The sequence below is a fragment of the Nerophis ophidion genome, linkage group LG16, assembly GCF_033978795.1.
Source record: "Nerophis ophidion isolate RoL-2023_Sa linkage group LG16, RoL_Noph_v1.0, whole genome shotgun sequence".
NCBI classification, from domain to species: Eukaryota; Metazoa; Chordata; class Actinopteri; order Syngnathiformes; family Syngnathidae; genus Nerophis; species Nerophis ophidion.
This window is the reverse complement of record NC_084626.1, coordinates 13,653,071-13,675,763: the sequence shown is the minus strand read 5'-3', so window position 1 is coordinate 13,675,763 and position 22,693 is coordinate 13,653,071. Positions and strand designations below refer to the sequence as shown.

General features: G+C 40.3%; 1 protein-coding gene across 1 annotated transcript; it reads right to left on the bottom strand.

Annotated features, from left to right (window-relative positions):
• Positions 1-1,422: 1,422 nt before the first annotated feature.
• Positions 1,423-21,215, bottom strand: LOC133534963 (hyaluronidase-2-like). The gene is made up of 3 exons (XM_061874329.1): positions 20,805-21,215; positions 12,752-13,704; positions 1,423-5,220 (listed from the first exon to the last, which is right to left on the bottom strand). Exons 2-3 carry the CDS (start codon positions 13,673-13,675, stop codon positions 4,744-4,746), a joined length of 1,401 nt encoding a protein of 466 aa, XP_061730313.1. The 5' UTR covers positions 13,676-13,704; positions 20,805-21,215; the 3' UTR covers positions 1,423-4,743.
• Between the last annotated feature and the right edge of the window lie 1,478 nt (positions 21,216-22,693).

The following is a 22,693-nucleotide window of genomic DNA, read 5'->3' as shown; positions in this document are numbered from 1 at the left end:
AGCGACACTGCTGTTGCCCACTGTTCCCCTCCCCTCCCAGGCGGTGAACAAGGGGATGGGTCAAATGCAGAGCACGGAGTTCACCATACCTAGTGTGTGTGTGATAATCATTAGTACTTTAAAGGCCTACTGAGACCTACTACTACCGACCCCGTAGTCCCTACTTGCCAATCCTCCCGGGTTTTCCGGGAGACTCCCGAAACTCAGCACCCCTCCCGAAAACCTCCAGGAAGAAATTTTCTCCCAAAATTTAGATGGAGCTGGAGGCCACGCCCCCTCCAGCTCAAACATGCACAGTTCGAAGCTAGAAAGGGAGGATTGCAGGCGAATCTGACGGCATTTAAAGTCATTTTTAAAAACGACTGCTAATCCTCCTCCTTTTCAACTGGACGACCTCAGAGAATTAATGTAGGAACACTCCAGAGGCAGAAGATCATTAAGAGGGGCGGACTCACCGTCACACAGAAGAAGTCAAGTCCGCGGTAAGAGAAGACATCCTTCAGGACAAACGTTTTGTTTGTCAAAGATCTTGCGTTCACAAGACCGAACCTGGCGAGGCCAGCACGTCCAAGGGCGCAGCTAATCCCGGTCGGGCCCGGCTTCCATCAGAGACACTGGCGGTCACCACACCTCTGCGACTTTCAGGTATGACTTTATAATCTTGCTAAAACACTAGTAACACAATAAGCAGATCAGGGATTTTCCAGAATTATCCTAGTAAATGTGTCTAATAACATCTGAATCGTTCCCACTGTATAGTCCTTTTTTTTTCTTTTTCTAGTCCTTCACTCTCACTTTCCTCATCCACGAATCTTTCATCCTGGCTCAAATAAATGGGGAAATCGTCGCTTTCTCGGTCCAAATCGCTCTTGCTGCTGGTGGCCATGATTGTAAGCAATGTGCGGATGTCGGGAGCTCCACAACCCTTGACGTCACGCGCACATCCTCTGCTACATCCGGTACAGGCAAGGCTTTTTTATTAACGACCAAAAGTTGCGAACTTTATCGTGGATGTTCTCTACTAAATCCTTTCAGCAAAAATATGGCAATATCGCTAAATGATCAAGTATGACACATAGAATGGACCTGCTATCCCCGTTTATATAATCAATCAATCATCAATCAATGTTTACTTATATAGCCCTAAATCACTGGTGTCTCAAAGGGCTGCACAAACCACTACGACATCCTCGGTAGGCCGGTGACAATAATGACCCAGTGGGATATAAGAAAATCTCATTTCAGTAGGCCTTTAACTTTAACCATTTGGCAGTTTTAGAAATGCACAATGTCATCAACTTAGATTAACATGCATTTTACCAGTGATGTAAAAAAAATACAAAATAAAATAATCCTATCTCACATTTAAATTATCTTTTATTTAAAAAAACAAAAGGGATCCAAAAAGATTATACAAAAATGTCAGACGGTGTCATTTCTTTTATTGCAGTTGAGCAAAGTAAGGCATTAGAAACATAAAGGTAGTGACAAACCAGGTGATTACAACAAAACTATTATTGCATTGTGAGTACGCCCGTCTTGTACCCGCAGTAAAAAAACAAAAAACAAAAAAAAAAACGTCATGTGACGGAAAACGTGTTAAAGTGCAGAATGTCATTACGTTTGCAGCATAGTAAACATTCCACTGCCTTTTGTGATATTCCTTTTCGGCAGTTAAATACCCTTTTTTGGACATTTTGGCATGGAGAATAAATACAGTACCTACTGTAGATGTAAACTGCCCAGAGAGCCCCAGCTACCAAGAATAACAGAAATAGCATCGATGGTGTCATCACAGCTGCATTGACAGGAACTCCGACATCAAAGAAAAGAATGACGCAATTTCAAGTCAGGCAGTTGAACCATTTACAACTAAGTATTGACACATATGCCGTTCAATATGGAGAAAGGTGGGGGTTTGTCCCCCCGGAAGCAGGACGGCAGCTTAAATATCCATCAGTTTTTTTTTTCCATACTCATACAACTTTCACAGCCCTACATGAAGAGATAGGATTATCATTTCCTTGCACGGTGTTGACCAGCAGCATGCTGAGATGAAGACTGCAATAGAAAGATGTCAATTATGACATCTGTAAACGATCAGAAACAACAACAACACAAAAACTGGCAGGTTCAGTCATGAGGTTTTAGAAAATCGCTCACAATAAAGAACACATAATACAATAATAATCTTCAACTATTTTGGTTTCTTACAGGAGAAATGAAATGCTGAAACCAACATGATGAGCTTGAATACAATTCCTTAGCTAGCTGGATGATTTGTAATAATTGATCATCTTTTGGTATTATGTTGTTTAGCATGTGGAAATGCTGTTTATGTAAGACAACCTGAAAACTATGAAGTGTGTCCTCATTTGTTACCACTCACGTATTCAGCATGAAATGTGACTAAAACAAAAAATTAGCAGAGCTGCAGCACAGTTGAGCAGGCCTGGCATCGCTACGCAAATCCGAGTTTCTGCCAGGACTCCGTCAAGGAAGGGACATCATGTCGTCAGGGTGCCATTTTCATCATACACACGGATTACTAGTCAAGTCCGACCATGTGAAAGCAAAGTTGTTCAGGTTTGGTGTTGCTGAGCTAGTCATCAAATGGAAAATGGGTTATACTTGTATAACGATTTTCTACTTTCAAGGTACTCAAAGCGCTTTGACACTACTTCCACATTTACCCATTCACACACTGATGGAGGGAGCTGCCATGCAAGGCCCTAACCACGATCCATCAGGAGCAAGGGTGAAGTGTCTTGCTCGAGGACATAACGGACGTGACGAGGTTGGTAAAAGGTGGGGATCTAACCATGAACCGTCAGGTTGCTGGCACGGCCACTCTCCCAACCGCGCCACGCCGTCCCCAAAGCTTCCTCTGACATCTCATGGGAGAGCCCAACATACTTCAATTTCTGAGTATCGTATCCGTAATATTAATTTGGGAGAAGTATAACCACAGTTTTTGGCCAACTTCCTCTATGTTAAAAGTTAAAGTACCAATGATTGTCACACACACACTAGGTGTGGCGAAATTATTCTCTGCATTTGACCCATCACCCGTCATCACCCCCTGGGAGGTGAAGGGAGCAGTGAGCAGCAGCGGTGGCCGCAACCGGGAATCATTTTTGGTGATTATGTCTTCAAACATGAGCTCTTGAAGCTTTTCCTGAACCACATTTCGTGACAGTCCATGAAACTACTGGCAGGGGCTGATTTTTGATGTACACTATATTGCCGAAAGTATTTGACCACCCATCCAAATGATGAGAATCAGGTGACATTATCACTTGGCGCGGCCACAGGTGTATGAAATCAAGCACTTAGGCATGGAGACTGTCTCTACAAACATTTGTGAAAGAATGGGCTGTTCTCGGTGATTTCCAGCGTGGAACTTTCATAGGGTGCTTGCTACCTGTGCAACAAATTCAGTCGTGAAATTTCCTCGCTCCTAAATATTCCAAAGTCAACTGTTGGCTTTATTATAAGAAAATGGAAGAGTTTGGGAACAACAGCAACTCAGCCACCAAGTGGTAGGCAACGTAAACTGACAGAGAGGGGTCAGCGGATGCTGAAACGCATAGTGCAAAGAGACTTTCTTTACAGTCAGTTGCTAAAGATGTCCAAACTTCATGTGATTTTCCAATTAGCCCACGTACAGTACGCAGGGGGCTTCATGGAATGGGTTTTCCATGGCTGATCAGCTGTATCTAAGCCATACATCACTAAGTCCAATGCAAAGCGTTGGATGCAGTGGTGTAAAGCACGTTGCTACTGGACTCTAGAGCAGTGGGGACGCCTTCTTTGGAGTGATGAGTCACGCTTTTCCATCTGGCAATCTGATGGACGAGTCTGGTTTTGGAGGTTGCCAGGAGAACGGTACATTTCGGACTGCATTGTGCCGAGTGTGGAATTATGGTGTGGGGTTGTTTTTCAGGAGTTGGGCTTGGCCCCTTAGTTACAGTGAAAGGAACTTTGAATGCTCTACGATACCAAAACATTTTGGACAATTCTATGCTCCAAACCTTGTGGGAACAGTTTGGAGCAGGCCCCTTGCTCTTCCAACATGACTGTGCAGCAGTGCACAAAGCAAGGTCCATAAAGGCATGGATGACAGAGTCTGGTGTGGATGAACTTGACTGTCCTACACAAAGTCCTGACCTAAACCCGATAGATCACCTTTGGGATCAATTAGAACGGAGACTAAGAGCCAGGCCTTCTCAACCAACATCAGTGTGTGACCTCAGAAATGCGCTCTTGGAAGAATGGTCGCAAATTCCTATAAACACACTCCGCAACCTTGTGGACAGCCTTTCCAGAAGAGTTAAGGCTGTAATAGCTGCAAAAGGTGGACCGACATCATATTCAACCCTATGGAGTAAAAGATAAGATAATCAAGATTGTTCTTTTGTTCCCTTATAGAGCAAGTGTGGTCGCTCATCCGGGTTGGTAGCTGTGGGAAGGGACACAACATGGGGAACTGAAGAGTTATTTAAGGGATTGTTTTTAACGTACAATCTGTCACAGGGTCTGATCCAGCATTTGGAAGATCTTCTGAAGCATTTTGCCACGCTTACATCGTTTGTTGTCGTGAGCACATTTGGAAAATATGACTACTGTAAGGAACAAGGAACTTATCTTCAAGGATTTTCATTTTACACTCCACAGTCCAAATATTGTTATTCAGGTTGTTGCTTGGCACGAGCGCTGATTATTTTGGGTTGCTTCACTTCCTCAGTGTAGCAGCATGAGGAGTCCTAGCGGGAGTACGAAGCTCAGCGACCAGGTTATTAGAACAGAGGGAGCTCTATTTTGGCCCGTCTCTTTCTGAGCGCAGGCCTCGCCCTGGTACCCGCTGTAGCACTGGCACTGGAAACGTTTGCGCAAAAGCGCCAGTTCGGCCTTGCCGAGCTCGCCGCTCGCCTTCAGGCGGCCGCCCTGGCGGCTGATAGTGTGCTGAGAGGCGCTGAGGTGGAGGTACGCGTCGTCGTCCGCCCGCTTGCGCAAACAGCGGCCGTGGAGGTGGCACAGCGCCCGGCTGCACTGCTCAGCCGCCGTGGACACGTTGAGCAGGTAGCGGCCCAGCGGACCGTTGAGATAGTCTTTCAGGGACGAGCAGCTGCTGTCACTCGAGTAGGAGGAGTCCCCCCAGAAGATGACGCCCGCCGCTCCCAATGCCACGCTCTCACCAATGGTGGACACCAGATCAGTCTGGGGAAAAGGCACACAAAAATGACAAACGACAGGGCACTTCATATGAAATGTTTACCTCAAAACATGTTCCTCGCCCCTTCCTGCTCCATCACTTTGAAAACATATAATGGCAAATTTCCCTAGACCAGTGGTTCTTAACCTGGGTTCGATCGAACCCTAGGGGTTCGGTGAGTCGACCTCAGGGGTTCGGCGGAGGTCCAAACACACCCGCCCGACTCTTCGTGTAAATACAAACTTCTCCCTATTGCCGTATTACGGATACGGCAACAGCTGACTGATTTGCAGGTGTGTAATTTGTTGTGAGTTTATGCACTGTCTTAGTTTTGTTGTTTGAACAAGGTGATGTTCATGCACGGTTCATTTTGTGCACCAGTAAAAAAAACATGGTAACACATGAGTATGGGGAACATATTCACCATTAACTAGTTGCTTATTAACATGTAAATTAGTAACATATTGGCTCTTAACTAGTAATTAAGTACTAATTAACGCCATATTCGGCATGGTTTTACTATAACCCTAACCCTCTAGCCCTGACCCTATCCAAATAACTCTAAATTAAAGTCTTTATTACTTAGAATATGATCCCCTAGTGTCCAAATAACTCTAAATTAAGTCTTTGTTACTTAGAATATGTTCTCCATCCTTAAGTAGTACCAAAAACATGTAACTTTGTCTTGAATTTGAAAAGAAACAAACATTTGAACCGAACCCACTAAAGAAGGGTTCGGTGAATGCGCATATGAAACTGGTGGGGTTCTGTCCCTCCAACAAGGTTAAGAACCACTGCCCTAGACATTCTCACCGTTCCCCATGGTGTGCAGCATTAGTGCTAGTCTCGTAAGAAAAAAAAAAAAAAAAAGGTACCGTATTTTTTGGATTGTAAGGCGCACTTAAAAGCCTTTCATTTCCTCAAAACTCCAAGGTGCACCTTATAACCCGGTGAACCTAATGTAAGGAATTATTTTGGTTGTGCTTACCGACCTCAAAGCTATTTTATTTGGTACATGGCGAAATGATAAGTGTGACCAGTAGATGGCAGTCACACATAAGAGATACGTGTAGACCTCAATATGATGGCCGTCACATATAAGAGATACATGTAGACTGCAATATGACTCAAGTAAACACCACCAAGACATTAAATGTTCCATTGAAAATATAGAACATTACACACGGCGCTCAAAACTCTATCAATGTTTTAGTATGATTTTGGTAAGCTATGAAACTACACCGCTTGATGGATTGTACTGTGCTTCAACGTATGAGTAGAATTTTGGTGTGTGTATAAGGTAACACTTATTATCTGGTGTTTTTTTTTGCAATATTATGCAACAGGAACTTTTCTTACCTTTTGGTACCTGCTGATCTGTATTTGGGGTCTGCATAAGTCCTGAAAATTTGCTGTCCTCGATAAGCTTCTTCTTTTTCTACATCTTTTTGTTATGGGACATTCATCCTCCACTATTGCCATTTCTAATACAAAGTGGTGTAAAGTTCTTACTTATATTTGTCCGTAAACTCGCCATGAAATCACTAAAACATACGGGTGTAGTAAATTATTAATATTCAACCAAGGAACTTTAGTTATTAGAGAGTTTAGGTCGGACGGTTTTTCACGGAACACATTTCCGGTGTTGTTATTCAACTTAGGGCTGGGCGATATATACGATATATCGCAGGTTTGTCTCTGTGCGATATAGAAAATGACTATATCGTAATATTCGGTTATATGTTCTCACACCGTTGCTTTAAGCTGTGTGCATTAAATTACTGGCGTTTCTCACTCCTTCTCGTCTGTCCTTCTCACAGAGACGTAAAATTCACCCGCCTTCTTACATACGTCACGTACTGTCGCGCGTCTAGCGTCATATGCTCTCGCCGAGAGCTAACATTACTTACGTTAGCTGAGGTAGGTCGAGTTGCATTTAGCTGCGGGCCTTACACAACAGGCATTTCTCACTCCTCATCGTCTCTCATTCTGACAGATACGGAAAACAAGCCCGCCTTCTTACATACGTCACATACTCTCGCGAGTCCAGTGTCATAGCAAAGTCGAGCGAGCGGAGCTTGTGACAATACAAGAGAGAGATGGTGCGGAACTTATCACAAATGGAGGAAAAACAATAAATGCCCAACATAAAGAACAGGGGGTCCATCATCTGGCGGTGGTTTGGCTTCAAGTGGGAAGATATTCAGTAGACAACAGCAATATGCTGTTCAATGTATGTACTCTGATAATTAACCTGTGTGATGACTGTATTATGCTGATAGTATATATTTGTACCATGAATTGATTAACGTGGACCCCGACTTAAACAAGTTGAAAAACTTATTCGGGTGTTACCATTTAGTGGTCAATTGTACGGAATATGTACTGTACTGTGCAATCTACTAATAAAAGTATCAATCAATCAATGCAAAGTATGCAGCAGAAGTGTTACTACAAAAAGGTAGCAACACTATTAATTTTTTATTTCATGTAAAAAGTCACCCGTGAGAGAATGAAGAGTAATTAATAAATACAGTTTTGGTCAATTGACTTAGTTGTGATTTCCCTCTCTGCATAAAAGTTTAAAATTAGCATATATTAATGCAGTATGAAGAAGAATGTTTTAATGTAGACACATAGAATCATCATACTGCTGTGATTATATGCCTCAAGTGTTCATTCAAGGCCAAAGCAAAATATTGTTACATACATTGTATGTCGTAAAATGGCATAAAAATATTGCGATATCAATAAAAGCCAATATCGCCCAGCCCTAATTGCACTAGTGAGCCACAGATGAGGAGATGCTGCTCCATTATTGATTGAAGTAAAGTCTTAATGTCATTGAAACAGTTACCTCCATCTTCCACTCCCGTCCTTGCACGCTACACCGCTACAACAAAGATGACGGAGAAGATGAGCCACGTAAATAAGACCGCCCACAAAACGGCGCTTCAAGCGACAAAAAGTGGCTTGAATATGGGCTGTAAAACATCATCTATGCGACATTTTGACCAAAGAACCACCATTACATGTTATGTAGACCACAAGGAAGTGTTTTACATTTAGAACAAAATTAATATCGACCTGACTAGACCCGCTCATCGAAAGTGCGCCTTATAATCAATCCGGTGCGCCCTATGGTTCGGAAAATACGGTACAAGTGATGACACAAAGAGGAATTGTGATAACGAGAGAACACCATGTTGTCAGTATCTCATCTTGTATAACAATAATTGCACACTAATTGATTTCTATTTTTCAAGTTAGACACTTAATGTTCAAAGTTTGCTAGTTTAATGGTGTGGTATGGTGGACTATATGATATTTACATGCAGCATGAAAGCAATTCATACCTTCACATTGCAGCCACCATTTTACCAAAACCATTAGAGTAGTCATTGTAAAGCTGGGGCATGTTTACTTCTGAGGTGTACTTATATTCAGACAAAAATGTTTGAGTGTTGACTCAATTTCAGTGGACATATGTATACCTTCATACAAGCTGTACAGTGACTACTCCAAAGTATATCCAAGTTTATTTCCTATAGTATTGTCCCTCGACAAGGTATAATAAAATGATGAATGCAATGTGAAGGGTAAGAAGGGATTTCATTCAAATAAGTTAATGACTATCAGGATTTAATGCTGCCGGTTCTGATACCCATCACTGATGAGGGAGATCGGCCGAGACTAATACCGATACCAATTACACGTATTAACTGTACATTTTAAAGTGTATTTATTATGAGCGCTTTTGACAGTGTAACAATACCAACACAATATTTAAACCAGTTTCTGATTCTTCTACTTATTATTATTTTTTACATACAATTGTTTGAAACAAAGTTAATAGTACCAGGAGCGGTGTTGTTTCAAGCTAGTTTAGCGATCTGCATGCCTGCTCTTAGCTTTCTGTGTGTAACATGTTTAGCCCCGTCCTCCAGTAATAATGATACTTGGAGAGAACTGCACTTGTTTGGAATTATGCTTATCATTCACCATCCTTATGTAAGCTAAGCACAAGTTTTTCTTTTTGAATACATTCTAACTCGTGAAGTAATGCGAGCAAAAAGTCCGCTTACAATGGAGCCTATGGGAGTTGCTCTATTCCGCCTATAAAGCACTTGAAAAAATATCCAACCACTTCCACCAAGGTTTTATATGCACGCTGTAAGTACTAACCAGCACATTTATGATAACGTAATATTGACACATTTTGCTCATTTTAAGCATACGCCTGTGCAATAATTTAAAAAACGCATCACGTTTCCTTGAGAGCCAACGAATATAAAACATCACTTACTGTATAATGTCTGCCGTCACTAAAATGCAGATTGTTAGGTTGTTGATATATTCCCATTTAAAAGTTAAATGACTCATAATTCCCATTAAAGGTTTAAAATAGAGGGATGGGAGGGTCTGGAACCAAGTGTCTTTTCTCTTTCTCACCATTTCCAGGTTTAAATTGGATGCCAAAGTTCAACAACTTGTCGGATTATGTCCTCATTAGACATGTCCGATAATGCCTTTTTTGCAAATATCAGATATTCCGATATTGTCCAACTCTTAATTACCGATACCGATATCAACCGATTGATACCGATATACACAGTCGTGGAATGAACACATTATTATGCCTAATTTTGTTGTGATGACCTGCTGGATGCATTAAACAATGTAACAAGGTTTTCCAAAATAAATCAACTCAAGTTGTGGAAAAAAATGCCAACATGGCACTGCCATATTTATTACTGAAGTCATTAAGTGCTTTTTTCTTTTTAACATGCCTCAAAACAGCAGCTTGGAATTTGGGACATGCTCTGCCTGAGAGAGCATGATGAGGAGGTTGAGGTGGGCGAGGTTGAGGTGGGGGGTAGGAGGTAGCGGGGGTTGTATATTGTAGAAATGTGTTTGTCATTCTTGTTTAGTGTGGGTTCACAGTGTGGCGCATATTTGTAACAGTGTTAAAGTTGTTTATACGCCCACCCTCAGTGTCACCTGTATGGCTGTTGACAAAGTATGCGTTGCATTCACTTCTGTGTGTGAAAAGCAGTAAATATTATGCGATTGGGTCGGCACGCAAAGGAAGTGCCTTTTAGGTTAATTGGCGCTCTGTACTTCTCCCTACGTCCGTGTACACAGTGGTGTTTTAAGTCTTAAATTTTACTTTTTGAAACCTGTACCGATAATTTGGAAACCCATACCGATAATTTCAGATGTTATACTTTAAAGCATTTATCGGCCAATAATATCGGCAGTCCGATATTATCGAACATCCGTAGTCCTCAACATTCTATCAAGTAAGAGGCATTATTTCTGATTAAAGAATAAACTTCCACAAGCACCGAGGCGAAAAAGCAGCTCACCAGCCGATGATGTCAACACAGTGATACAAACTAGTTGGCTCTCTGGTATCACGGCGCCACTATGGTGTCTGCGTTAGCACTTAAAATAACATTAACACTTTGCTAAATTTCAAGTCACGAAATGGCGGTTTTTGGATAGTTATTTAGAGGTCTCATTGAGTGGGATAGTGGACCTCCCATTATATCCATTGTAAGCAGACTTTTATGTACGAGTTAGAAAGGATTACAAATAAAATATTTCAGTATTTTCTTACATAATTGCGAACAGGAGGCAAAATTTTAAAAAAGTGCAGTTCCCCATTAAGATTCTGAGAAATGCAGTTTACTTGCCATGATAAAGGAGACTACTAGTTCAAGGAAGCAGCTACACACGGTGTATGGAGACATAAATAGCTGCGAGGCGCTTGTCAGCATTTCTGTGGCTCGGCATTTGTGATCGTCATTAAATCGGCAATGGCTAATGACGTACGTTTACACCGCTCGACACATCTCTACTATATTGTGTTAGGTTGTTTTACCATGAATTGATCAACATGGACCACGACTTAAACAAGTTCCATCCATCCATCCATCCATTTTCTACCGCTTATTCCCTTTCGGGGTCGCGGGGGGCGATGGCGCCTATCTCAGCTACAATTGGGCGGAAGGCGGGATACACCCTGGACAAGTCGCCACCTCATCGCAGGGCCAACACAGACAGACAGACAACATTTACACTCACATTCACACACGAGGGCCAATTTAGTGTCGCCAATCAACCTATCCCCAGGTGCATGTCTTTGGAAGTGGGAGGAAGCCGGAGTACCCGGAGGGAACCCACGCATTCACGGGGAGAACATGCAAACTCCACACAGAAAGATCCCGAGCCTGGATTTGAACCCAGGACTGCAGGACCTTCGTACTGTGAGGCAGACGCACTAACCCCTCTGCCACCGTTGAAAAACTTATTGGGGTGTTACCATTTAGTGCTCAATTGTACGGAACATGTAATGTACTGTGCAATCTACTAATAAAAGTCTCAATCAATCAATTGCATTATGTTATTGTTTTACTTTCTGTGAGATTAAATTACTACAAAACATGTCTGCTGAAATGTCAGATGTATACTTCATTATAATGCATAAAGTATTGAAGTACAAGCTGCTAAAAATCTATTTAATTGCTGAATGTGTCTGACTATCTGACAAATTGGGTAAAATGTGCTCCACAGTGCCCTTAATGCAGTGTTTTTCAACCTTTTTTGAGTCAAGGCACATTTTTTGTGTTGAAAAAATCCGTAGGCACACCACCAGCAGAAATCATTAAAAAACCAAACTCAGTTGACAGTAAAAAGTCGTCACAATTGTTGGATATGACTTTAAACCATAACCAACCATGCGTCAATATAGCTCTTGTCTCAAAGTAGGTGTACTGTCACATCACGACATGACTTATTTGGAGTTATTTGCTGCTTTCCTGTGTGTAGTGTTTTAGTTCTTGTCTTGCGCTCCTATTTTGGAGGCTTTTTCTCTTTTTTAGGTATTTTCCAGTAGCAGTTTCATTTCTTCCTTTGAGCGATATTTCCAAAAATTACTGTGTTTTACCAATCAAGAATATTTCAGTTGTTTTTACCCTTCTTTGTGAGAACATTGTTGATGGTCATGTCATGTTCGGACGTACTTTGTGGACGCCGTCTCTGCTCCACAGTAAGTCTTTGCTGTCGTCCAGCATTCTGTTTTTGTTTACTTTGTAGCCAGTTCAGTTTTAGTTTCATTCTGCATAGCCATCCCTAAGCTTCAATGCTTTTTCTTAGGGGCACTTACCTTTTATTTATTTTTGGTTTAAGCATTAGACACCATTTTACGTGAACACTGTCTCCCGCTGTTTCTGACATCTACAAAGCAATTAGCTACCAGCTGTCATCTACTGATATGGAAGAGTATCACATGGTTACTTTGCCAAGCTCTAGACCGCACCGACACTCAACAACAACACATAATTTGCAGACTAAAATTACCGGTTTGCAAAAAATATTTTTAACCCAAGTAGGTGAAATTAGATTATGTCCCACGGCACACCAAACTGTATCTGGCACGGTGGTTGAAAAACACTGCCCTAATGGTTGCCGGTTGTACTCCGTGCTTGTAAAGTCAAATTGGACATTAAGTAATTAGGTGCTCCAACTAACCTCAGTGAGGAGGGTCATCTGGTTCATGTACGTGGGTCGGGTGTAGACAAAAACAGGGCGTGCTAATCCATCGCCAACAGATGCCAGGCGCATAGCCTCCTTCACCCTGTTGCGCACAAAGAGGCGGCCATGCTGAGTGGAGCTCAGCATGGATCCCATGTAGATGGACGGGAAGAGCGCCGTGCACTCCATCCACAACCAGTTGAGCTGGTCGTTGCGGGCCATCTCCAGTGCAGGGCAGCGGCCCGTGTAGTCCTTCAGGCCACTCCTGTAGTCGTGGTTGTAGCAATCCGGAAACAAGTAGAAGCCCCAGAGCTGATTGGGCCTCAGGTTCTTCGCCAGCTTCAGAGTTTCCAGCATGAATTTCTTAGCAGACAGTTCAAACTCCTGCTGGGCCACCTTCGCAACTTGCTCCTGGCTCCATGCCGGGTTCTTCTTCAGCACCATCTTCCGGGACTGACTGCGATAGATGTCTTTAAAATCCCAATTCCTGATCCACAAAGGCCGCCACTCCTCCCAGTCGATGACAGCCAAACCTTTGGCCTTAGGCTCACGTATGTACTTCTGCACGCCTTCCGGCATCTTTTCGTAGTGTTGGGTGATGCTGGCGAGCTGCGGGAGGCCCCCATTGACTGCGGTTTCGTCCTGCTCATAGTAGGGGTACAAACCGAGGCGCTCCTTGTAAAATATGGTGAGATTTTGCCGGGTGAAGCCCTCGTTGGGTGAGGCCACAATGTGAAACTGCTCCAAAGGTAAAGTGACGCCATGGCGCGGGGCGCAGTCCTGCGTGGGGGCATTCCAGACAAGAAGAACGGGCGTCTGGGAATACAGAGGCCATCTTGTTTGCTTTGCATGCGTCACGCACACACCTTTCCATGTCGTTATCGCCGTTAGGATCAAGCAGTGCAGCAAGAAAGCCGCCATGGCCAACGCTCACCTTTGCTCCTTTGACACTGCAATCCAACAAAACAATCATTATGCAACCAACCATACCACTCAGTTTGTCCTTTAAGGTTAGGTTGTCCAGTAATGCAGGGATTCTGATATTGGCCTCACATTTCGACAGAAATTAATGAATTTGTCTTTTAAAGGACAAGTTCCACCTGCTGCCCTTTTTACACATGTGAGTTAGCTGCAACCCTGTTATTATACAAGTATGATTTTATTCTGTTGCCTGATTTTATTGCCCTTTTGAACGGTGCTTATCGATCATGAGAGTCAGTTATTGATTGTTCCTGTGCCTGAGGTCGGGGGAAAATATCGATATGACAATTTCGCGTTCATTTTTATATCGATATTATTTAATTAAACTGTAATTTTTGTTTCGGGTCGATTAAAACTTGAGGACTACTGCTGCAGAGCAAAGTGTTGCTGTACTACTACCTCCATGTGCAGGGGTTAGTCCTGAGTAGGATCGTAATGATAAACCGCGGTGAAACAATTACCACTTTATAATCAGTTATCGTAAAACCCCTTGTGGATAACTGATAAACTCACGAACCGGTGACACTGCTTACAGTATTTACTGGAGAAGCAAGCTAGCTAGAGCTAGCTCAAAGCCTGGTGTTTACGCTCACGTCACGTAACTCTGACGGCGTCTTATTTGATTTATAGTTCTTCTGTGGGGGGGTGGCGCCAGACCTGTAATTGTCTTCCAAAACACTAAGGGGCAGTCTTCAGAAGGAGCAACTGCAGCGGTTGTTGAGCTAGATCAGTATTTTTCAACCTTTTTTGAGCCAAGGCACATTTTTTTGATTGAAAAAATCCGGTGGCACACCACCAGCAGAAAAAATTAAAAAATTTAACTCAATAAAAAGTTGTTTTCGCAAGTGTTGGATATCAATTCCAACAATAACCAAGCATGCATCACTATAGCTCTTGTCTCAAAGTAGGTGTACTGTCACAACCTGTCACATCACGCCGTGACTTATTTGGAGTTTTGTTGGTGTCTTCCTGTGTGTAGTGCTTTAGTTCTTAAAGTTAAGTTAAAGTTAAAGTACCAATGATTGTCACACACACACTAGGCGTGGTGAAATGTGTCCTCTGCATTTGACCCATCCCCTTGACCACCCCCTGGGAGATTGAGGGGAGCAGTGGGCAGCAGCGGTGCCGCGCCCGGGAATCATTTATGTTGATTTAACCCCCAATTCCAACCCTTGATGCTGAGTGCCAAGCAGGGAGGCAATGGCTGCCATTTTTTTTATAGTCTTTGGTATGACTCGGCCGGGGTTTGAACTCCCAACCTACCGATCTCAGGGCGGACACTCTAACCACTAGGCCACTGAGAAAGGCTTGCGCCCCTATATTGGTGGCTTTTCCTGTTTTGTTGGTATTTTCCTATAGCAGTTTCATGTCTTCCTTGAGCACTATTGCCTGCACCTTCTTTGTTTTAGCAATCAAGGCTATTTAGGTTGTCATTGTTGATTGTCATGTCATGTTCGGATGTACTTTGTGGACGTCGTCTGCTCCACACACTGTAAGTCTTTGCTGTTGTCCAGCATTCTGTTTTTGTTTACTTTGCAACCAGTTCATTTTTAGTTTCATTTTGCATAGTGAAGTGAAGTGAAGTGAATTATATTTATATAGCACTTTTTCTCTAGTGACTCAAAGCGCTTTACATTGTGAAACCCAATATCTAAGTTACATTCAAACCAGTGTGGGTGGCACTGGAAGCAGGTGGGTAAAGTGTCTTGCCCAAGGACACAATCGAATCGGGAATCGAACCTGCAACCCTCAAGTTGCTGGCACGGCCACTCTACCAACCGAGCTAAACCGCCTTAGTCTTCTCTAAGCTTCAATGCTTTTTTTAGCGGCACTCACCTTTTGTTTATTTTTGGTTCAAGCATTAGATATATTTCTACTTGCATGCAGCCTCCCGCTGTCATTTGCATATTGTGATCATGATAAACCATTGTCGTCTCACACGACGTGTTCCCGACATCTACAAAGCAATTAGCTACCAGCTGCCACCTACTGACATGGAAGAGAATAACATGGTTACTCTGCCGAGCTCTAGAAAGCACAGACACTCCACAACGCACATTATTTGTGGATTATAATTACTGGTTTGCAAAAAATTTTTTTTAACCCAAATAAGTGAAACTACATAATCTCCCATGGCACGCCAGACTGTACCTCACGGCACACAAGTGTGCCGCAGCACTGTGGTTGAAAAACACTGGACTAGATAGATACGATAGACAACAACCACCGCAATATTGACATTCTTGTCTCCACTGGAACTAATCATTCTGAATCATCAGTTTGCTTTAACAGATGTTGACTTATAAACCAGAGGAAAATACTTTCAGCCCTTAAAGGGGAACATTATCACAATTTCAAAAGGGTTAAAAACAATAAAAATCAGTTCAACCTCTGGTTTATTACTTTAACAATAGGGCCAACGTTAAAAACAAGACTATAAAAGCTATTGGAAATGTATCCCCAGTTTGTTAGAAAATGAGGATTATTGCAAATAAAATTAGAAAACATTTTTATATTGAAGACAATGATTGAAATTATGATTATATCAAACATGAATTCAAACAATCAATTTAAAATTCATGGACTGTAGTATTACATTCAATAAAGAATTGAAGAAAAATAAAAAGGAGTTATAAATGTAATTTTCTCCAAGAAGTAAGCAAAGTGTGCATTGATGTTGGTGTTAATACCTTAAAAAGTAACATTCATAAAACAACAATATAAGATGGATAAACCTTATCTGGAAAAAGCAAAAGGGGCCTTCGTAAGGTCATGTGCTAAATTGACTGAGGAAGGAGAAAAAATATTCCTACTTCAGTAGTCTGGAGAAGAGTAGACAACAGAAAATTATATAAAGAGTTTATTAATACATGGAAAAGAATACAAAAACCCTACAACCATCCAAAAAGAGATTTTCTCCTTTTATTTCAAGTTGTACTCTTCACGTGCTCCTTAGACTAGACTACAATAATTCCTTTTTTCAGAAAATGCAAACATTTATACCACAAATAATTACTTATTCAAAGTTTTATGTGAGGCAGAATTTAAAATAGAGGAATTAAATTGAGTTGTCATAAAAATTTCCTCAAATAAATCACCCGGCACTGACGGACTTACTGATAATTTTATACCAATTCTTTTGGAAGGATTTAAGGCACATGCAGCTGAGATAGGGTCCAGCACCCCCTGTAACCCAAAAGGGACAAGCGGTAGAAAAATGGATGGTTTTAAGGCACATTGTATACAAAGCATTATCAATGTGTATGCAGAAACAAGAGTTAAGTACAAACATGAAGCAAGGTCTAATTACCTTCTTGCCTAAAACTGGCAAAGATAAGAGAATCCTCAATAATATAAAACCAATCACTTCACTTAATATGAGAAAGGTGAAAGAAAAAGTGAGAAAGGATAATGACATTTTTTTCAGCTCTATTTGTTCTTTTTTATCACTAATTGTATCATATGTTTACATATCGTATTTTACATACTCTTGCTCCAGTCTGGTTGTGCCAAATATTAATATAAATAAGGCAACAAGAGAAGTATCCCACACTTCCCTTTTGTAAAGTAAATCTGTACAGCAGATATGGGCATCTACATCAACAATATGGTTTGCCTGAGCTACTGGACAGGACAAAAAAAAATCCCGATTGAGAATTCTCAATAATATAAAACCAATCACTTTACTCAATACATATTATGAAATTATTTCAGGTGATATTGCTTCCAAAAAAAAAAAAAAAAGATCTCAAGTGTTATTGAGGAAACACTCAGGTTTCCTACAAGGACGTTCTAAACCCAACAACATCAGGCTGGTATTAGACTTCGTGGACAATAAAGATATCATCAATAGCATAAGTCACTTGTTGTTTTTAGACTTTTATAATTATTTGACTGTGTTGAATAAACATTTATTCTACAAAAATTTCAATATTTGTTATAACTGTCTTGTTCCAATTCAAATGTTATAAACTGATAATAATAGTTCGGTAGCTCTGGACCAAAGTGTTGAAAATGTTGGTTTAAATTTGATTTACTTCAATGTAATGAATGAAGTCTTAAAGTTGAAATGGTTTAACAATTACCTTGTTAATTCACATTCAAAATGGTCTATAATTTCAAATGCCGCGTGCCAGAGATTGGGAGATATACATTTTTTGTTGCATTGTGACTTTCATGTCAATTCAATACCAGTCACACTGTCTGATTTCCACCAACAGAACCAACTTTACTGTAAATTATTGTTTAAACACAATTCTTCTCCACACAATACACCTCACTGTTACATTAATATATATATGTATATATATATATATATATTTAAATATATTTATATATATAATAATGTAGTTTGATAGGAATTTGGGATGTCAGACATTGTATGGACAGTTGTGGCATTTTGTTAATGTACAAAAAGGTTTGTTAAAAACATCAATTTTGTACAAAAAATCAGTTTCAGAAGATCACCAAAGCAATACCTCTACCTTTAAAATGTTTGATCTGAGCCGAGGATGTCGTTGTGGCTTGTGCAGCACTTTGAGACACTCGTGATTAAGGCCTATTAAAAAAACTTTGATTGATTGGTACAATCTATTATGACTCAGAATGTGTTATATTCAAACACGACTCCTTGTCTGAGAAACCTTTAGATAGAAAATGTTAATTTTAGTGATAATACATGTTCCAAGAAATATATGAGGCTAATAGAAATAACAAAAATAAGGACAATATATATTGCATATCCAATTCTTCTCAAAATTAAAGAAATACCTTTTTAAAAAATGTAATGGACTCTACAAATGATTTTCTGAATAAAAAAGTTGGCATAGCGGTTGATAACTGTTATTTATGTGGAGTTGTAGAGCAGTGGTTCTCAAATGGGGGTACGCGTACCCCTGGGGGTACTTGAAGGTATGCCAAGGGGTACGTGAATTTTTTTTTAAATATTCTAAAATAGCAACAATTAAACAATCCTTTATAAATATATTTATCGAATAATACTTCAACAAAATACGAATGCAAGTTCATAAACTGTGAAAAAAAATACAACAATGCAATATTCAGTGTTGACGGCTAGATTTTTTAATGGACATTTTCCATAAATATTGATGTTAAAGATTAATTTTTTTGTGAATAAATATTTAGAATTAAGTTCATGAATCCAGATGGATCTCTATTACAATCCCCAAAGAGGGCTCTTTAAGTTGATGATTACTTCTATGTGTAGAAATCTTTATTTATAATTGAATCACTTGTTTATTTTTCAATAAGTTTTTAGTTATTTTTATATATTTTTTCCAAATAGTTCAAGAAAGACCACTACAAATGAGCAATATTTTCAATTAATCAATCAATGTTTATTTATATAGCCCTAAATCACAAGTATCTCAAAGGGCTACACAAACCACTACGACATCCTCGGAAGAACCCACATAAGGGCAAGGAAAACTCACACCCAGTGGCCAAGGAGAACTCACACCCAGTGGGACGTCGGTGACAATGATGATAATGAGAACCTTGGAGAGGACCACATATATGGGCAGCCCCCCCCCCCCCCCTCTAGGGGACCGAAAGCAATGGATGTCGAGCGCGTCTAACATGATACTGTGAAAGTTCAATCCATAGTGGATCCAATAAATCAGAAACTGATGACATAATGCTGTATTTTACTTCTTTATCTCTTTTTGTAAACCAAAAATGCTTTGCTCTGATTAGGGGGTACTTGAATTAAAAAAAATGTTTGTTTGTTTGTTTGTGGAATGTTATACTGTGCTATTGTTTTGGGAGGAAATCAGGATTAAGCTAAGAAACAAAGGTATAGAGATGTGGAGGGGATCCAATTTGGCTTATTTGTGAAAGACAACAACCTGGAGATGGTGATCAATATCTTTTATATTGCAAGCTATTGTTTTACACACAAAAGTCGATATTTTAGAGTAAAACTCAATTTTCCCCATTGGATTAATGACATGCACCTGGGGATAGGTTGATTGGCAACACTAAACTGGCCCTAGTGTGTGAATGTTGTCTATCTATCTGTGTTGGCCCTGCGATGAGGTGGCGGCTTGTCCAGGGTGTAAGCCGCCTTCCGCCCGATTGTAGCTGAGATAGGTGCCAGCGCCTCCCGCGACCCCAAAAAGGGAATAAGCGGTACAAAATGGATGGATGGATGGATTAATGACTTCAAATTAATAATAAAAGATTGGAAAATGATTAAAAACAAAAGTCCATCAATTTATTTTCATTGGAGAAATGTAAAATGGTTCAGATGAGACCATTCCTAATATATATATATATATATATATATATATATATATATATACATATCTTGAAGTTTTTTTAAAACCAAATTAACCCATTAAATTTGTTTTTACCTTTTAGTGAGCTACTCTTAATCAACCAGCGAGCAACAGGGATAAGGAACATATGAGACCACAATTGTCAATATATTTGAGGAAAAACCAAATGACTGTTTTGCGCATTGTTCGAAGTCCAATTTAAAAATTCCATTCTGTTGCTGAGATTGAATATAATTTTTTCTTTGGCTCCCTACCTGAATGTAAACTGCAGCAATCAGCCCAGACAGCTGACAAGAGAAATATACATGCATAATAAATATGCTCACCTTTGCTCAGTCTGCAATAAAAAAATACAATAAAATACGACCCTTACACAACAACAGCTCTGATTTACCCTTGATATCAATAGGTGGTATTTAAATTGTCTAACAAATAATGTTGTGATAGTGACAGGAATATTACAGGTTTTAGTGAATGTCAATGAAAAAATGTGCAAAAACCTGTATTGCAATTTGAATGGAAGCACTATGTTAATCATTAACAGTCCGTGAACGCATCATCTGCGTTTTAAGGGCATTTGAAATTAAATTTAAAGTAAAATACGATTCAAACCAAACCATTTGAAACAGTAGGTGTAATTCACCACATATATTTATATTCTTAACTCTATTCGTTTGAACTTAACCGACCTTCTCTTGTTTAGCAAATATGCTGAGTTAGCTCAAAGTGTAGTTTCCTCGTTTTTGACCGGTTGAGTTGCTTCTACTCACCAACTGATAAATGACTTCTCCACCGTCCTGCCATGAGAGAAAAGGCCGTCATACTTGTTTTTTTTAGTCCATGTTGGCGACTCTATTACGGTGTGGTCTGGCTGAGGGGGGAGACCGCGGCAGGAGAAAAGGAGTAGGTGAAGAGCCGAGCAACGTTGTTCATTGACCAAACCTTTAATGGCGATCCAACGATCAGGGGTGTCACTTTTCTGAAGATAAATATGGCGCTCAATTCGCGCTATTCTAGATCATGAAATATTGCGTTTATCATTGTTAATGATATATCCTGTTAAATTTATCGTCCTTTTGTGTACATAAGGCACAAATTAGAGCCAATTTTGAAATGACCTAATAATAAGCCCCCCTTACTAGTCATCTATTAGTATGGTCATCAAGGGTTGCAGTGTGTTAACTCCGATGATACAACTTCCGGTGACCCTGAAGAAAATTGGTTCCTACTTGGCGACGAAATGTGATTTCCTTTCTGCATTGACCTACAAGCGGCAAAATGACACACATTTGTATCCAACCATATCAAAAATATATTTGAATTGTATTTTATTTACATTTTTATTAAAATAATTAAATTTGTATTTAAAATGTTTTATTAAAAATTTAAATATAGTGTATTTTATATTTCTATTATACTTATTTCTCCACATCGAGATGAACCAGATGAGGTGCTTCGGGCATCTGGTCAGGATGCCACCCAAACGCCTCCCCAGGGAGGTGTTTTGGGCACGGGGGAAAACCCAGGAATTGGGTCTACCATGAATTGAATTACGTGGACCCCGACTTAAACAAATTCGGGTGTTACCATTTAATGGTCAATTGTACGGAATATGTACTGTACTGTGCAATCTACTAATAAAAGCTTCAATCACTCAAAAAGGACATGTGGGAAAGACTATGTCTCCCGGCTGGCCTGGGAATGCTTCGGGATCCCCCGGGAGGAGCTGGACGAAGTGGCTGGGGAGAGGGAAGTCTGGGCTTCTCTGCTTAGGCTGCTGTCCCCGGGACCCGACCTCGGATAAGCGGAATAAAATGGATGGATGGATATATTTAAAAAAAAAAAAAAAAAAATCACAATTTTTCTTCTATTTTATCTTAACGTATACAAGTATTCAGATGATTATGAATGGCTTTTGCATTGTCATTAAAACATCCAAATCATTGGTTTAATGGCACACGCTAAGTTTCTTACCAGCAGCCTGTCCGTCTCAGCGTTATCTTCAGGAGGTAGAAAAGGTCTTGTGAGTAGCACCTGATGCTCGTATTTAAATATCCATCGGACTCTGCCTCCTGCTACCATTACGTGTGCAAAGTCTCTTCTCGCCATGCAATAATACTTAAATTTTACCAAAACAAATCATGTTATTCAGTAACTTTACATTCTTAACTTGTAGACATGACACAAGTGTTCCCCATTAGATGTGTTTATAATTAATGCCTCTGGCTCTGCATGTTATTGCAGCATTGAGGAGATAAATCACTGTTGTGTTTCTGCGAGGAAACAATGCTGGGAGGTACAAAAGCCATAAATAATTGAATCTTTTTTGAATAAGCAATAAAACAGGGGTTGGAGTTTGGCACGGATCTTTTCATCTCTTGATCCTTTAAGTGAACAATATTGAGAAGCTTTACAGAAAACATTTTCCCATGGAAAACAAATCTAAATCTTTCCTACTTGTTTCCTCTACTCCAGAACACACAACAGGCAGATTATATTTTAATCATCAGTGGTGGTCAGGTACAAAATAGTTTGTTGAAAAACTGATGCATTGTTTGTTGTGTAGAAAAAACTCATATCAAACCAGTTAAAAAGGTCATTCATGAGGAATTGCCTGCAAACACCATCGTGCGAAGAAAAAAGGACAAAGACAAAGTGG